Raw genomic sequence first — 16,574 nt, 5'->3', positions numbered from 1 at the left:
TTCATTGCTTCAACTAAATATTTGGTTCTGTCCAGTTAATATACTGCGTTCTGTTTATTAGTAATTTGTACCTCAGGTCATTCACTAGCTTTAGATATTCTTTGGTAATTTTTTTTCCTTGGAAAATTGCATCGAACGAATTATAAGCTTTCAAATAAATGTATTTTATTTTTGCCTTAGCAATATCTCGCCGTCGACGTTTCTCGTGTTTCGCCTAATTTTATTTCACTTTCGATGTATATGAGAGGTCTTTATTTTGCATTCAGTCTTCCTCTTGTTCAAGGCATGTTTTTCTTGTTTAAAATTCGTGAATTTACCATAGGAAGCGGACGTAAATTTAAAACCAAATACAAGAGAGTAAGAGAAAGATCCTCTTTATTCAACAGGTGTTGAGTAAAGAATAGGGAACACTTCCAAGATGTTTTCCATTCAAATGCTCAAATTATGCCAATTTATGCAAATTTGGATCAGATATGCAAACTGGTCTTTGTGGTCGACAGCAAGCACAGTAAAGAGTGGCGGTCATTGTGTATAGGAAAAGAAATACATTGTTTTATTAAGCTTTTTTTATTTCGTTCTTCGTGTGTTTTCTTAAAGAGATTGGTTCGTTTCAGGAAGATGGTGTAAATTAAATTTTTTTGATTGCTTTCCCCAATTCAGACAAATTGAAAGGGAACCTACTTTAAGTTCAAAATGATTTGTAATTGAAAGGGGAAAAAACCCATAGGGAATTATTTTTATGCGGAATTAGATTTGACAGGGGCTTAGAGCAGGTGTTCTGGCAAAATATTTTTAAATTTTAATGCGCTTTATTTCTAACTGTATTTACAAATGCTGAAATCTCCTCCAATCTCTTAGCATGCCCGGAATAAAAGTGAAAATTTGTTACAGCAAAATTCTGAAGTGTTAACCTTCAAGATTAGGAAGTTTTGCTTTAAGCATTTTCTTGTGCTACTATCGGCAAAAAACCTTTCAGTCCTGCATCGGGATGTTTATGATGAGGTTTGGTATTTTCTTAAAGGAGAATTACTGCAACAGAAACAGATTGAAAGGAATGAAGATGAAAAATTTCTCAGTGTAGTTTATAGTTTCTATCATGTATTTTAAAATGGTAGGTACCTCTTTCATAATTATGTTTGCCAAACGTTTTTCCGGTCATTTTGGTGACAGTGTTTTTTAACGACTGGTTGAAGTTGCTAGGACATTTGTTGTCAAAATACGCCAAAAAAAAAAAAGTAATGAATCATTTTATTGCTCAAAGTCATGGAGGTACAAAATATAATTTTGTACCTTTACTAATGTAGAACGAAATACATAATATTTTAATTTAAGTCTTGAGGCGTTTGTGTGCATTCGAAGAGGAAATAGTTACTTCTTTAGCAAAACTCTGTGCACTATGGACTACTTAGCTTTTTTCAATTAAAAATTGAATAATGTACTGTTTCAACTGCTCTACATTTGCTTCCCGTTAGAGTAGCAGCTTTATCGTTTTCCCTCAGGTTACATCCATTTACAAAAATCTAACCAGTAGTAAAGTAGTGTTTAGTAAAGTTACTTTTAAAAAGTTTGATATTTATTATGCTTTTTATCGAAAGGTACATCATGGACACATCAATCACTCGATCTTTGTCATGTTCTTTCCAATGAGAAACAGAAATCTAAACCAATTACTTATCCTCTTTTTTTTTGTTTTGTATCGTGGACGGTTGCGAAGGCTGTCATAAACCTTGTGTAATGGGTTGATATTTTGTGCTCGGTATATCAATTACAGTGTTAATACTTTTTTTTGTTGCAGAATTTGCAAGTAAATGTAAACATTGAAACACGTTTTTCCCTATTATTGAGTTGATTGCTTTGTGTTGATGCCAAATTTTTATTTCAGATTTGTCTGTTATTTATTTCTTTATTATAATATTTTGTTGAGTTACGGTCTGTGAAACATCGTATTTTATGTTGATTATTACCAAACATTACTTCGCTTTGCAAATAGATAAGAAAAATGGTAATTTTTTTTGTTTTCACTTGTTTCAGCGTAATGTAAACTGCACTCTCTTGTTTACATATGGATGTTTCCCTTTCTTACTACGTAGCTGGGCCATATGTTTTTATAACAGACTTCAATAAACTTAACAACAGCCTTTGTCGAGGAGGCCAGAGTATACCAAACTGCTGCTTAAAAGGAACGTGTTTATTTATATTTTCTAATCTCAGATAAGATAGGTATTTCAGGTTTGTTAGGAAAAGGAACCATTTTGTCGTTGTTGGTTTTTACGGTCACGGTTCGAAATTCTCAGTATTTTGCAACGGAAGGCGAGCTTGGAAAACGAAATTTGAACGATATTGTGCGAATGTGGTCGTAAGCAAGGCAGTAGCCATTGTTTCTGTTTCAGACAACATTTACTCATTTATGTGATATTGTTATTGATACTTATATGTATGTGTATCCGGTGGAAAAAAATCGATGCCTGGATAAGGTTTTCATTAGTACGGAAAGTTAGTCGTCATTTTAAAACCTCTGCAAAGACAGAGTAGAAGTAACTAAGGCGTTTATTGTTTTTTATTTAACATATTTTTAAACTTTGAGCACGTTGATCGTAGGTATATCGCATTTAATCTTTGTGAAATTTTCGTTTTGTTTAAAATCTTACTTTCTAACGTTGATCTCTCCTTGAGGGAATTTCCTTTTCATTTCATTTAATTGATTTTAAATCTCGTGACAACTCTTTTGAAGTAAACGTGAAAAGGCTTCCGTGGAAAAGCACGTTCGATATTGCATCCACAGTGAAATAATTATCGTATCAGCGTGATATGTTTATACCTGTGGTCAAATGCCAGTGTTGTCTCGATTCTCATTGTTTTATAGTCGTGCAGGGGTAAGACAATTTGTCATCTCTCTTTTTCTTTCTTTCTTTCATTTTTTTTTTTTTTTTTTTTCCCAAACCACTGACAAATAACAATATTGCTGAAGTCAAATACCGGTAATAGTAATATCATCTAGTTATATTTGATTTTAATATTGTGTACTAATTTTAAACCAATATTTACATTTGGGTCACGCAACTTCTGTAAGGCACCACCTCAGTACTTGACTAAGAACCTTCTACAGGTGTAGTTTGGAGAATGAACATAATTTTCCAGTGTATTTCCTCTGACGACTGTCATTGGTGGCGAAATTGGCATTGTTATGAAGGTTCAAGTAATTTGTTTCACAACTAAAAGCGAAATAATCTTTCAAACGAGAAAGACTTAAACGTATTAGTTTGTTCGGTTGGAGGAAAAAAAAAACACGCGCACACAGAAAGATAGTAATCCGAAAACAAATAGAGATGGCTAAGAATGGAGAATAGTGACACGGACTGTAAACGCCAATTCTTTAAAAGCAAAATAAGTTCTCTCTAAAATATCCATACATTATCCAGCAACGAGGTGAAAAGAATACTCAAATTCTCTAAAAGCACCTCCGAGAATTGATTCATTGGACCCGATCTTAACAGGCTAATATGCATTACGTATTTTAGAGTGGTTTTCGATTGAGTGTCGTAGAGCCAAAACCAAAGGAATCACAATAGCCAATCAGAACTGAGGAAATATCACAAGGAGCCAATGAGAGCTGAGAGTGAAGACAGGCTACCTGAAGCGCGGGAAAACGCGGGTGACCAAGTCGCGATTGGTTTTAGTTTGGAATCTGATTGGTTGATAGAGTGAGGTTGAGAAATCAGAGCAATCCTGGAGTATTTTCGACACTGGATGGAAAATTGCTCTCTGCCTGTGAAGAACTTGTATAGATTTGTAATCCTACGTTTTTTGCTCTCATTTTACCAGGTTATAAAATGGATTGAGGAGCACGGAGAGACATTTCTGTCCAAACACACAGGTGTTGGCAAGTCGCTTGTTAAAGCAGAGGCACTGTTGAAGAGACACGATGAGTTTGAAAGCATTGCACAGGTTAGAAACGTGGGTTTTTGTAAAGAAATGTTTATGTGAACCTCTCTCTACATCTCAATGAACAACAACCCTTGAAAGTATTGCTCAGTAACTTTCATTTGGACTGTCATAGCGTGCGAGCAAGCCCTCATCCTTAACGCTTCAGCGCGATGTTTCTACGCCTGCCGGAAAGTAATGAGGCCTTTAGCGACGCGAGCCAGCGAGAGGTTTGCCAGTGGTCTAGCATTAATTATTAGTGCCAGATCCCGATAAACCTTTCCCGACTCGTCTCAATCTTCCCGCGGGTGGAGAAAGGAGCGTCCTGCAGCGCTATTAATGAGGGCCTGCTTCAGTACTGTTTTGAACGGTCACATACCAGAATTTCACTCACAGACTTAAAATATAGAACGAATTTATAGAGCAAAATAAACAGTACGAAATTAAATTATAATACAGTAGCTTCCATTTGAATGGTAACGCGCTATGGATCTTTCATAGACTTAAAATTCATATTCGTTTGCACAACATAGTGAGGAAGTAGGAAAGAAATTTGATTTTAAATTTTGTAATCGCATGAGTTTATGAGGCATCCATGAAAATCAAACGCATTTTTCAGTGAGAGATAAGGCATCATTTCCTTCTCAATTTTATGATCAATTGAATTGATTTCATTTTGACTTCATTTCCTACTTCTTCTGAAATTATACAAAGTACTTAGCGCGATTTCCTGTTTAGATCAGGTTAGATCAGGAAATTTTTTTTGTAACGTCTTGTTGGGTACTCCTTAGATCGAATTTCTTAAAATGATGCCGAAACCTTGTGTTCCATCTCCTTCTTCCGAAAGAAATGAAATAGCTTTAAACTGTTCATTGATTCTGCTCCCTTGTGGTATTTCTTTTAAAACAATTTTTCTTTTTTAACGAACAGTTAAGCATCTTCTCTCTCTTTCATCAATTCCTTTAAACGACTTTTTACCAGTTTGGAACCGTTACAATTTATTCTCCACCCCAGCGTCTCATGTCTGCCGTTATTAATTTAAGGGGGCGCTGACTTGTATAGTCATTGTCCGCTTCAAGAGTATCAGTTGTCTTAGTGACTTTTGCGATCCGGAATACACAACATCCTTTGTCTGAAGTAATTACATAATGCTATTAAGGAAATTAATCAAATTTAACAGGTTTGAATTTTCAGATTGGGGTTTTTCGCTCCTTCCTGAAGTGTGGTTTTTACCCTTAACAGAATAAATAATTTCCATTGAAGGGTTTCTTAAGTCTTAATTTTTAAATTTGTTGTAGTTTTTCCTACGAAAGTGTCTCTTGACTCGTTAAAGTCTCACATAAAAGTTGCATGTAACAATTAGCGTGTCATATCTCTCACATCTGTAGCCCCGGCGAATGAACCCTGTTGTTTTATCCGTTAGTTGAAAGCTACTGAGCAGTATCTTGATCAAATTCTGTTCATCAGCTTTCAACTTTGGAAGAGTTTTCTAAGGTGTGAGGATTAAAATTTTTGTGTGACAGCTGAGTTGAAATCAATTCTTTATTATTTCAACCACTTTTTGTTAGAAAGGGAAATTAATTTTTGCCGTGTGCAAATTTGTTGATGTGTTCTCTCGTTACTTAAAGGGTAAATAAGGTTAAGTTAAATTGGTTGTTAATCCGTAAAAATTCATTCTTTCCTTGCGTGTTTTTGCTCACCACAAAGTCCACAAGTGTTGAACTTTGCTCCACGCTAAGTGCTCTTTGATAACTTTGATTTTGTTTTTTTATTTGTGCCGATTAGAGCGTGTTAAACTGACGGAGAAAATTTATCCGTTTTGCGTTTTAGTCGCATTTCTTATAGCTAAATGTCGTCTTTCTGTAAAACATGATAGACGAGTCTTAATTTTGTTATCTTGTTGTCCTATGAAAATAATGTTACGCTATAAAAATAACCTTTCCACTTGAATATGTTTGTACTTTTGCTAATCTATAGATTACATTACTGTTGACGTTGTTTTACCATATTCTTCAATAGTTACAGCGTAAAAGCTTTAATTTTGTCCATAAAACGACAAACTTGTTTCACTGCTGTGAACTCAGCGATAAGGGTAATTAAGATGATTGTCAATTATTATATTAATGCTCGGTGCTAGCAGACTCACGAAAGGTTAGATGAGGCCGCGAGTTTATTTCGGGAAGTATTTTCAAGGAAATCGTGTGAAAAATTGTTTGTTATGCAGATGGGTGGGAATAGTCGCCTGTAATCTGAAGTATTGTTATCCGATTTAGATAGATCCAACACGTCTGCCTCGCGGCTTATTTTAGAAATAAGTACTTTTGCATCACGCTTCACCATGTTTGCGGTTTTATATTTCAGAATACCTACACAAATGCAGCTAAACTACTCGAAGCCGCGCGCCATTTGGCGAGTACAGGGGAGTGCAATCCGGACGAAATACAAAAGCGCGTTGACTACTTCGAACAGCGCGTCCAAGAGTTTATCAGTCGGGTGAACAGACGGAAAACTTTGCTGAAATTAGCTGTCAATTTCTATTCCCGGACACAAAAGGTAATGCTTTCGCATATTGAATTCAATCAAAGTTAATTATCAATCGATCGTTCCAGGAGGTCATATATTGTGTCATATGGTGTAGACAACAACGCGGTCGAATTTCACTCAGGATGTGAGAAACGACATGGCTTCGTTCTTTCAACGAAACGTTTTGCGCGCACTATGAGTCCTTGAGTCCGTCTGTGTGACAACACTTAGTTGCTTTATTTGTTAACATGTTTCCTACCGCCCTGATCAGACCTCTGAAAGTATGCAACGCGTGCATACATCAGGCAAGTTCATCTTCCTTTGTAGACATGTTTTTAGTTGTACGTGCTCTAAATGTCAGATCTAACATGTAAAAGGCGATCTTGTGAAAATCGTCTTCATTCAGTAGCGCGAATTTCATATTCGTCGTGGTTTGAGAACAATTCCTTTTTGTAAAGATCGTTCAGTTTTTTGATTGAGTACGTGTTGCTTCAGCTCAGTACAGGAAAGGGACGAGTCCAAATCATTTCTCCGCTTCTGTGACATAATTTGTCTTGTTACACTGTTTTATTGGTCTATTATTTTACGTCCATCTTCGTCCTGTCATTCACAAAGGTTCTGGAATTTTTAAATTGACATGGCTGATCATATGCAATGATATACAGATTTGTGTCAGCCGCTGCGTTGTGACGATGTATGAGAAGGCCTGGTTAGGAAGTGTGGGTGCGTAGCTATCGAGCGCAGCGCGCAAGCCCTCTCCTCTAAGAAAAAAATCTGTCCAGTTATTGCGGTGTTACTCTCGACTCACACACGCGCACTGCCCGTGATCAATGTTTAACATGAGTGTGGCTGAGTTTGATACGGACGATGACTCCACAGTGGTTTTTGTAATAACTTTATCATCACTTTTTTTTCAGCTCTCTGAACTGGTGGAGCAACTAAAAGCGCAGCTAGAGCTCGAAGAGGTTTCCGACAATCCGGACAACATTGCTACTGTGTTAACGAACTTAAAACACCAGGGGGAAGCAACTTTGGATTCGATTCACACAGCCATTGATGAAGGAGAAACGATCATCGAGGAACTCAAGCTTGCCAGCTCTGATGGTGTGGACTCGAGTTCGCTACAGCATGTGGAGAAAGTTATCAAAGAACTTGACAGAGTACGGAGAGCCATTGAACATTCATGGACGCGAAGGAGACAACAATTAGAGTGTTGGTTGCAACTGCGGGAATTCGAGAGATCTGCAAAACTGGTACGGTATCTCCTTAAGCGCCCTGTAGTGTTATATGCACGAAATTAAACTCCAATCATGTATTCTTTTAGCGAAAGTGGGCGACATTCCTTTACACTCTGTTTCGCGATCACAATGCAAAAAGCTAAAATCACTTAGCCTGGGTGCAAGTAGCTCTTGACAGGTACTGTGTTAGAACACGTAAGAGTTTGGTCTGTGTTCTTCCTGTCTTTGCATTGAGCCGGATTTGCGAACTTGTCTCACAGCGGGAATGTAGCAATAGATTTAAAGCTTCGCGAATATACAGGTTTAAATAGGATTTTTCGAAGTGGAATTCTCGCGTAGAATCCGTCATAAGGTGATTAGAACGATGTTAGGGGTCACATTTATGAAATTGCGTGCTCGGATTTTTCTGTTGTTTGCATGCTATTGTTCTACGCCTCATGTTTTCATTTACGAAGCGCTTTCTCAGTTTATTAACTCGTATACATAAAACAGTTTTCACCCGAGTGGTTGAAGACTTCCTTACGGTCATTTACAGACTTATCTGTTCAACCTAAGCGGAGCGCGAGTCTATATTTAGCGGCTCTTGTTTGGAATTTGCACTACAGAACTTTTCGTACTCAAATATCCATTATGCATTAGAATTCTTATCTTTGTTCCAAGCAGCAATGTAAATAAACATTAAGTCGGCAATCGATACGAGGATTTTGGGATGTACGTACACAGTGAAATTTGATACACAATACATCTTGTTGTGTGTTCCGCTTTGGAATATTTCAGCCCTCGGCTATCGCAAAATATTACTCGCACTTAAACGAAGATACTTTTGAATTTTTTCTCGCGGCTCTCCCGAGATCTTTGGGCGAATAAGCTTGCACGGCCGTCGAACCATGAAAATATACGGGTTTTTTTTTTCGACCCGGCAAGTGATCATTTTACAGGTTCATTCACATTTTCTTGACCTAGAATTTTTTTCCTTGAAAGGAGCCTTTTATGACTTACTTACTGTTAAGCTATCAAACTAAAATCTTACATTTTTAACTTCCATGACTCATTGAAATGAGGTTGTTACAGATGAGTGCGTTCCGTTTTCAGCTAAGTGTCCGCTGTGGAGTTGAGAATATCGTTGTTCGAAGCTATTAGCAGAAGAGGGTTAAATTTTGACCCCCATTTAACATGAAGAAGCTGTTTAAACGCTAATGGAACTTTTCTAATAGAAATAAAATTTGTGGGCGGATAATACGCCGATATGTATTGGTTGCGAGTTTTTTCACGAAGGCAGTTTAGTTCTTATTTGGAAAGTTTATGAAAACAAGTATTGTCTTAAGTAATCATATCAATTTCAAAAGATTTACACGTCAATGGTGTCCATTTCAAAGGTCACAATCCCTTTCGGTAAGAACCAATTGTGAGTGTGTTGTAGTGATTTTAAAGGAATTTTTTAATCGCTGATTCGCTTGAATGTTTCTATTGACAAACTAAAGCTGTCAAGTTAAGTTAGCCTTACTGTCAAGTTAAATTAGCCTTACTGCACGGCACGAAGGATTCGGCTTCAGGTCAATGATTTCACCCTAAGACGTCGGAAGGTATATTCCTGACGTCAAAAATATCATTTGGAGAACTTTTGAGAGTCTTTTAGAATTTTTACCTCTTAAAAACATTGATCTGGAGGGTATATTTGGATTTACGCGTTCTGTGTTTTTATGGACCTAGTCTCATGTGTCAAAAACTTTGTACAGCTTGGTAAACAGTACCACGTGTACAAGAGTGTAACATATCGTCAGCCTATAGTTGATGTGTCAATTTGGAGTATCTTCTCTCAGTATTTTCCAAAAATGAAGCAATAGAATATTTAAAAAAGCTTTCATGATGAAGTGCAGTTTACTCGTTTTCCAAGGTAATATAGCACTCGAACTAATTTGGGCCAAAAGCAAAACAAACAGTTTACCTCCATCGATCGTTAGTTATTTATTTAGAAATTCTATATGATGTTGAAAACCTGAAGTACTTCTTTAGTTGGTCAATCTCACTCAACACGAAGACATTTTGGTGTCTGGCCTGGCAAAAGATGTCGTGTGCCGCGTGCTAACCTAGGTAAAGATTTCTTTACAATATGCACGTACCAACAGAGTTTCAACCCTCCCACTCTTAAATGTGAGCAGAGATATTTCTTACAACAACTTTTTAAGCAGAAAGGAGTTGAAACACTCCAGAAAGAAAATTCGGCCATATGATGTAGAAGTGAACACCCAATTTTCATATTCGAAATTGTGAGCAGCGTTCAGCAGACCTTGAAAAGAATTGAATTTTGATCTTTGAAGTGAAACGATCAAATAATTTATCGTATCAGCTGAATTGTCATAACGGTATCTGAAAAGTGAAGAGAAGATCCGCTAATACAATTATTTGATCCACGGAGAGATAATTGTTGATCTTGTGTGGCATGATTGCTACCATATGAAGATTGTCTCGGACCTCATCTGTCACCGGCTCTAAAGTTAGAACTGCTTGCTTATTTACTAAACTTTCTTCCACCCGCTAAAGCTTACTTGCAAGCGCTGCTCAGTCGCTTTCATTTGAATAGTTAGGTACTAGGGTTTCAATTGCAGACGTCAAAGTCAGAACCACTTTGTACAGCTTGACAAACAAAACCACTTGCAAGTGCTGCTCACCGCGCAGTAGCTGCTTTCATTTGAATGATCAAAACCAAGGTTTCATTCATGGATTCCAAAGGAACAAGAGCGCCACGAACAGCATGATAAACAGCAATACATGAAAATAAAAACTGCTCAGAAGCTTTCGTTTGAATGTTCACATAGTGGGGTCTCATCCACAGACTTAAAACTTAAACTTAAAACTTAAAACTTAGAACCATTTTTACAGCCTAATAAACTGATCCTCATGAAATTAATGCTCAATAGCTTTGATTTTAATGTTTTCTCCCAAGACGTACGTGTGGAAGGTGTTACCTCCGTGTAGAACATATAAAAAAATGGCATAAGGAAGTATTGCTTAGAGGCCTCATCCACGACGTGATAATACCACTTGTACCACAGGTGTCCCAAGCTCACGTTTCCTGACTAGCGGACGTGTATGTACCCTAGTTATTCATGAAAGGGTCACCCGTTGTGTGATGTGTGTCCGAAACTTAATCTTTCGCTTTTTTCTTGAGACGTGAGCTGGGGACGCCTGTGCTTAAACGTGCATACTGAAGCTTTGATTAATTGTTCGTATTTTGGAACGTTTTCATGAGCAAATCCAGTACGAGGTCCATGTTATACTCGACAAATACCTCAAGAATATACTGAAAACTTTTGTTTGCGTGCAAGAACATACAAAAATAGTCGTTGGGGACGAGAAATCTTTTTTAATCTGTGCTGTTGGGGATGAAATTATTCATTCGACCGCCAAGAATGAGCTCATGGAATTCCTTGGTGTTAAATGGCCGATTAACGAGCTCTTAAGACCAAGATCAGAAAAGCCATGGCTAGACGAAACAGGTGCCTTAACATGTCAATAACTTTTGGCTTTGTATTGTCGTTGTAAGAAGATTCAAATGTTGTAAGGCTCTTTGTGTCACTTTCGTATGAAAATAACCTTTCAACATTCAGTCGTGACTTTCGAAAGCTGAATTCTTTGGCAGCTTTCAGAACAGTTCGCAAGCTAGAGATTCTCTGCGTGTAGATTTTAAATTCAAGACCGATTTTGTTATTTGCGAGCCGAAAACGTCGTTCCCAGGAGGAGAATGTTCACGAAGGAGCGACTTTAGCCAAAAACTGTGAAGTATGTAATTTGAAATCCGATGTAATCTTTTCTACCCGTCGGTATCTCCATTCCCTCTTAATTTATTCTTTCGAATGTGTTATTTTTTCTACTTTTTGATTTGCCTTCTCACTAAACTAATTATGTATAGTTTCCTCCACGATGAAAGTAATTTTGCACGTCTCAACAAACAACTCAGAGCATCGTGGCAAATCACTTTTGTAGCAGTCGAGCTCCTCATTTTCAATCGCTGTAAATCTTGTCCATCCCTGCCCATCTTAGTTACTTCTTGGTTTGTGATCGCCTCTGTATTGTTTACTCTCTCTCTAAACCATCATTTTTTGAGTTTCATTCACGATTTAGATATTTTTGCGCCTCTCAACAGAAGGTTCTGAGCAACGCGCTGTGGTGCATTTGTCGGCGAAGAGAGACTTCCTCTTCTTCATAACATCTGTAACTTCCGTAGCAAATTTTGTATTCAGCGCTTAAACTATACTGAAATTATCCCTAAAGTCGACGATGAAATTTCAAAACAACGTTTACACAGTCTCTTTCCCGTCTTTGACCCCAAGCTGTAACAGAAGATCTCTCGAATAAAGCGGCCAACATCGACGTGATGGAATTTTGATGGTCTTAATCATATGATAATCATGTAATCACTTCTTGTATCGAGCCTCAATAAATATTTACTCGGTCACCGCAGAACAAGCTTCTTTAAACAACTGTTGGTTTCTCATAGCAACCTCTTATGTAACAGGTTTTTCTTTCCTTTGCTTTTCAGCTGAAAGATCGTCTGGAAATTTGCGAGGAGCATTTGGAAAAAGGAAGTGTCGCCCTGGATTTACCTCGAGCAAAACAGTCGCTCGCCCATCTTGAGGAGCAAATGAAAGACATTGAAAACGCCGCCATGAGAACGTTTTGTCGCGGCGAGGAACTTATAGATTATTTAAAACAATCCGAGATAGAACTGCGCGTGAAGGATCCGTTAACGTTAGAGAACATAGACGCTCAATCGCACATTCATAATTTACTAGAAGTTTTACATCGCAAAAGGAGAGATCTACGAGATCTGGCGGAGGAGAGAAAGATAAAACTGGAACAGAATTTGCTCTTACGCCAATTAGAGAGTGATGCAAAACAGGTGAGAAAAAGTATTCATCATTTCACTCAGGTTTGTTAGAAACCTTCTCGTAAGCGGCTGCTGATGATGAAGTGTGCGGCTGTGTATAGGGGCCGTTAGGCGAAACCGAACGCGAGAGCCTGTGCACAGGCTAAACAGACGGCGGTAAGAGGTCTTATGGGCAGCGGTCAACCGCCGGTAACTAGCTTTTACCAAAACCTCTGCTTCACTGTTTCTCCATCTTGAAAAAGTACGGCTCAAGATCAGTTTTCAAATTCGTAATCTACAATCCTTGTGAATCCTCTGCATCCATAACCATCTTTATTCCTACTTGTTATAATCATGCCTTATTAATGTTTTTCTTCCTAAACGAACGACCATTTCAAGGCTCTATTCTGAGTAAAAAAAAAACCCAAGTTCCTAGAAATGACCTCTCTATAGCCAAAAATATCGCGAGTAGCTCGTGAAAACATTAATAAGGATATTCGACCCTCTCAAGGAATAGCTTATTGGTGCACTGGACAATTTAAATGAGTTATGAATATTCTCAGTGCTTCCCTCTGTTACTCAATCAAAAAGAAGTCATTGCAGTTACATCTCGAATGACATCGTTAAGACATTAAGTTTTTCTAGTTTAACGTCATGTCCGCGATTGACTCGGTATTTTCTCGGTAGGTTGTCGGCTGGGTACGGAATGGCGAGGCTATGCTTTACGCCAGTACCGAACTTGGGACATCACTCGTTGAGGCAGAGGCTCTTTTAAGAGAACACGAGGAATTTCAGAGAGCCATTGAGGTGTGAAATGTTAGGCAATCTTTTAAGAAGTCTTTCAGTCAAGTTTTAATAATCTTTATTTGCGTTCCTTAGTTATATATTTTTATTCTTAGCCTTTATTGTTTTGTTGTCTTTATCCTTGTCTCTTTATAAGTTTTATTTATCTTGCCAAGGTAATATTGTGTATTGTTGTGTATTTTGCTTGTAACGCTGTTTTACCTTTTGCACCCGAACATCAGTATGCATATTCTCCATACTGTTCTCTATACATTTCCTAAGGTGCTGACAAGGAGAATTTGTTGAACAATCTAGAGCTTTTTTAGTTGGTGATCATTTCCTTTATTCTCATGACGTTAATGTTTGATACAGGGGTGACATTGTAAGGAGAATTTAGATGCTAGTCTCTTTTAGGGGTCAAAAGGTTTAGGGTAGTTTTGCTGGCAAATTCTTGTGGTTTTACTCTTCCAGCCATGTTTTGACGACCAGGAAACATGGTAAATTACGTTTAAGGTACTGATAAAACCGCCTTAGGGTCGTGCAGCAAGTGCGTATTTTAACTGATTGTTATGTTTGCAGAAAACATGTCAAAGTGCCACTGAAGTTCGGCAACGCGCCGACAAATTAATTAAAGATGGTCACTTTGATCCTGAGGCCATCCGGAACTGCGCGGGAAGTATGAGTAGACGATGGGAACTGCTCATGAACAAGTCGGAGGAAAGAAGGAAAGTTGTCACGGCCTCGTACAGCTTCTTCAAGTCTGCAGATCAGGTAAGTGTCGCAACTGGTCGATTCGTTATTTGAACGAGAGATGGAACTCTGCCTATGTGCATGGGCGGATATTTGGAAATTGTCTTGCGTAGGGAAATTGGTTAATTTTTACTCGTCTGTTAGTCAGTCAATCGCTCAGACACTTACTCAGTCTTTGTTTGTCTGTCTTGTCAGTCAGATAAAAATTACTTCGCGTAAATCTGATTTACCATAGTAAATTAAAGTGCGTTTTTATTTTTGTGATTATTCCTATTACAGGTGTCCGTTTCAATGGACCGCCTCATTCGTGATTACAAACTAGAAGAGGGAGATCCATGTAGTAAACTGATCGAAACCGATTCGATGAAACGCCTGGAAGCTATGAAAGCCATCGTCCAAAGCTATGACGAAGACAAGGAATCCATCGCCACAGGCCTGCTGGACGTGAAGCGGAACGCTGACTCATTTTTGTCTACGATCGCACCTTTAACTAGTGAGCGTCCCGACATTACTATTGAGCGAGTTAAGGAATCACAAGAACAACTCAAAGCGCAGGAACAACAAGTGTTAGAAGTTTGGAACGTTAGACGGACGTTAGCAGATTACTGTTTGCAGTTTCTTGAGCTGGAACAGTGCGCTAAAGAGGTGTGTTTGTTAAAAAGAAAAGATGTTATTTCTCTGCTTCTAGAAGCATTTGTTCTCTGGAAAAGATACAGAAGTTGGTGGGAAAGCGACTGAAAAAAGTTGTCAGTCCATCGAGCTCAGTCTTCGCTGTTGCTTTAGAGAGCAACTGAGCACGAGAAAACCACCTTTCTCTTAGTATTCTTAAGTATTACCCATCCACCAGTCGTATCGCACGCATAAGTCGTTCATTCAGAACTTCAGCGAATTGGTAACTTAGCGGGAAAGTGACACCTACGCGTATTTCATAGGGCCAATCACAGGCAATAATGAACTGCGTCATACGTTGGCTTCCCTCTGAAGTAATTTCCTCTGGATGGATAGTCCTTCCTCTCAAATCTCAGTGTTCAATCCGTAGAGTTATATTTTCTGTCATTCGTTTTCTGTAATAATTGTAACTTAGGAAAGATGTCAATTTGTCATTTTAGGCACTGGATTGGATTCATGAAAATGGCGAGTTTTATTTGTCGAGTCGGACGGGAGAAGGTGACTCAGACGCTCAAACAAAAGAGCTTTTAGATGAACACCAAGAGTTCAAGGAGGCTTCAGAGGTATATGAATTGGTGTGTGAAACCTTTTTGGTTCACTTATGTCTTAGCTGTCTTTTGCTTTTACGTTTTTTGATTTCTTTCGAGAGTAAATAATTTGGTGTCTGTTGGTACAGTCACCTTACTCAAGCAACATCAGTGAGAATTGAAGGTACTGCCATTCGAGTCTTGTTTTTCTCCAACCCTAATCCTTGCAAGATCTGAGAACATTTTCTGCCAACTGATGATCAAGAATTTTTCCGCTGGCTAGTGCTAAGAATGTAGTGTTACTTCAAAGACAAATCTCCTAGTTGATAATGTGCTTAAATCTCGTGACCCCATCTGTTTGGCTTTGGGTCAAAATTGCCAGGGGACTTACTCACTCTTTACAGCCGATTCCAAACAGTCAGGTTATGCCTACGAGCGGAAAAGCAAGACAAACAGAAAAGCGCGACGAGCAAGAGGTACCAAAAACTTTGCAGACCATGGATAGCTCCATCATTTTCCTTTGCCTTCTTCGTCGACTTTCGCTCGCCCGCTCAGTTTTGGCTCGTCTCAACTAATCGAGGGTTCAGCCAAGGCTAATCTGTGTTTGATTTTCACAGACAATCCACTTCATAAGCATGCCAATCATCTGTTTTACTCCAACATTGTTTTCTATTTTTCCTTTTTTCACAGCAAATCAGAGAGAGAGTCAAATCCATGTTACACCAAGCGGAAACACTGATAGCCAAATCCTGTTACCATAGTGACGGAATCAGGCAATGGGCCACGGCAGTTGAGAAAAGATACAAAGACTTTGCTCGACGGATGCAAAAATATCGGGCAAAACTCGAGAACAAGCTGGGATATACTGCTTCGGAACACGAGGTATTGTTTGTTTTCATGTCTGGGAACGTTTAATTAACTCTTGATTTCTTAATCACGACTGAGAAAATTGCCTAATTCTGAATGGCTGATAGTAGGCACTTTAAACGGGATATCTTCATAGGAGGTACACTACCATTCAGGGAACACTTTTTTAAGTCACTTGTATGTCCCCTGACCAGAGATCCACTCTATTACCTTTGTAGATGTTACTTTTAACAAAGAGACCTCTGATTAAGGGTCGATTTTGATAGTCCTGAGAGTGCCCCTTGAGTTAAGGTTCCACTGAAGGGATAAATCTCTGCCCACTCCTTCTCTTCTTTTCTTACCAGCGGAGTTTTCGCGCCTACTTTTTTTTCAATGATTTGAAACATTTTTTTTTAGATCAAAACTCTTGATGTATGTTTGTTTTTGTGT

The 16,574-nt window shown here is 38.3% G+C and overlaps 1 protein-coding gene across 18 annotated transcripts in view; it reads left to right on the top strand.

The window, feature by feature from the left end:
* LOC131794744 (kalirin) overlaps window positions 1–16,574 on the top strand; it is a 99,690-nt gene that overhangs the window by 48,298 nt on the left and 34,818 nt on the right. For 14 of the 18 annotated variants that reach the window (XM_066160191.1, XM_066160190.1, XM_066160185.1 and 11 more), the window contains 9 exons: window positions 3,823–3,945; window positions 6,283–6,474; window positions 7,362–7,697; window positions 12,223–12,582; window positions 13,237–13,356; window positions 13,912–14,103; window positions 14,362–14,727; window positions 15,192–15,326; window positions 15,969–16,160. In XM_066160191.1, the coding sequence (XP_066016288.1) occupies window positions 3,823–3,945; window positions 6,283–6,474; window positions 7,362–7,697; window positions 12,223–12,582; window positions 13,237–13,356; window positions 13,912–14,103; window positions 14,362–14,727; window positions 15,192–15,326; window positions 15,969–16,160 (2,016 nt within the window). Of the gene's footprint in view, window positions 1–3,822; window positions 3,946–6,282; window positions 6,475–6,593; window positions 6,750–7,361; window positions 7,698–12,222; window positions 12,583–13,236; window positions 13,357–13,911; window positions 14,104–14,361; window positions 14,728–15,191; window positions 15,327–15,968; window positions 16,161–16,574 lie in introns of those variants that run through there. The other 4 variants (XM_059112293.2, XM_066160184.1, XM_066160199.1 and 1 more) reach the window with 2 other exon arrangements.

The sequence above is a fragment of the Pocillopora verrucosa genome, chromosome 13, assembly GCF_036669915.1.
Source record: "Pocillopora verrucosa isolate sample1 chromosome 13, ASM3666991v2, whole genome shotgun sequence".
NCBI classification, from domain to species: domain Eukaryota; kingdom Metazoa; phylum Cnidaria; class Anthozoa; order Scleractinia; family Pocilloporidae; genus Pocillopora; species Pocillopora verrucosa.
The sequence above is the reverse complement of the archived record's forward strand: the minus strand, read 5'-3'. Positions and strand labels throughout refer to the sequence as shown.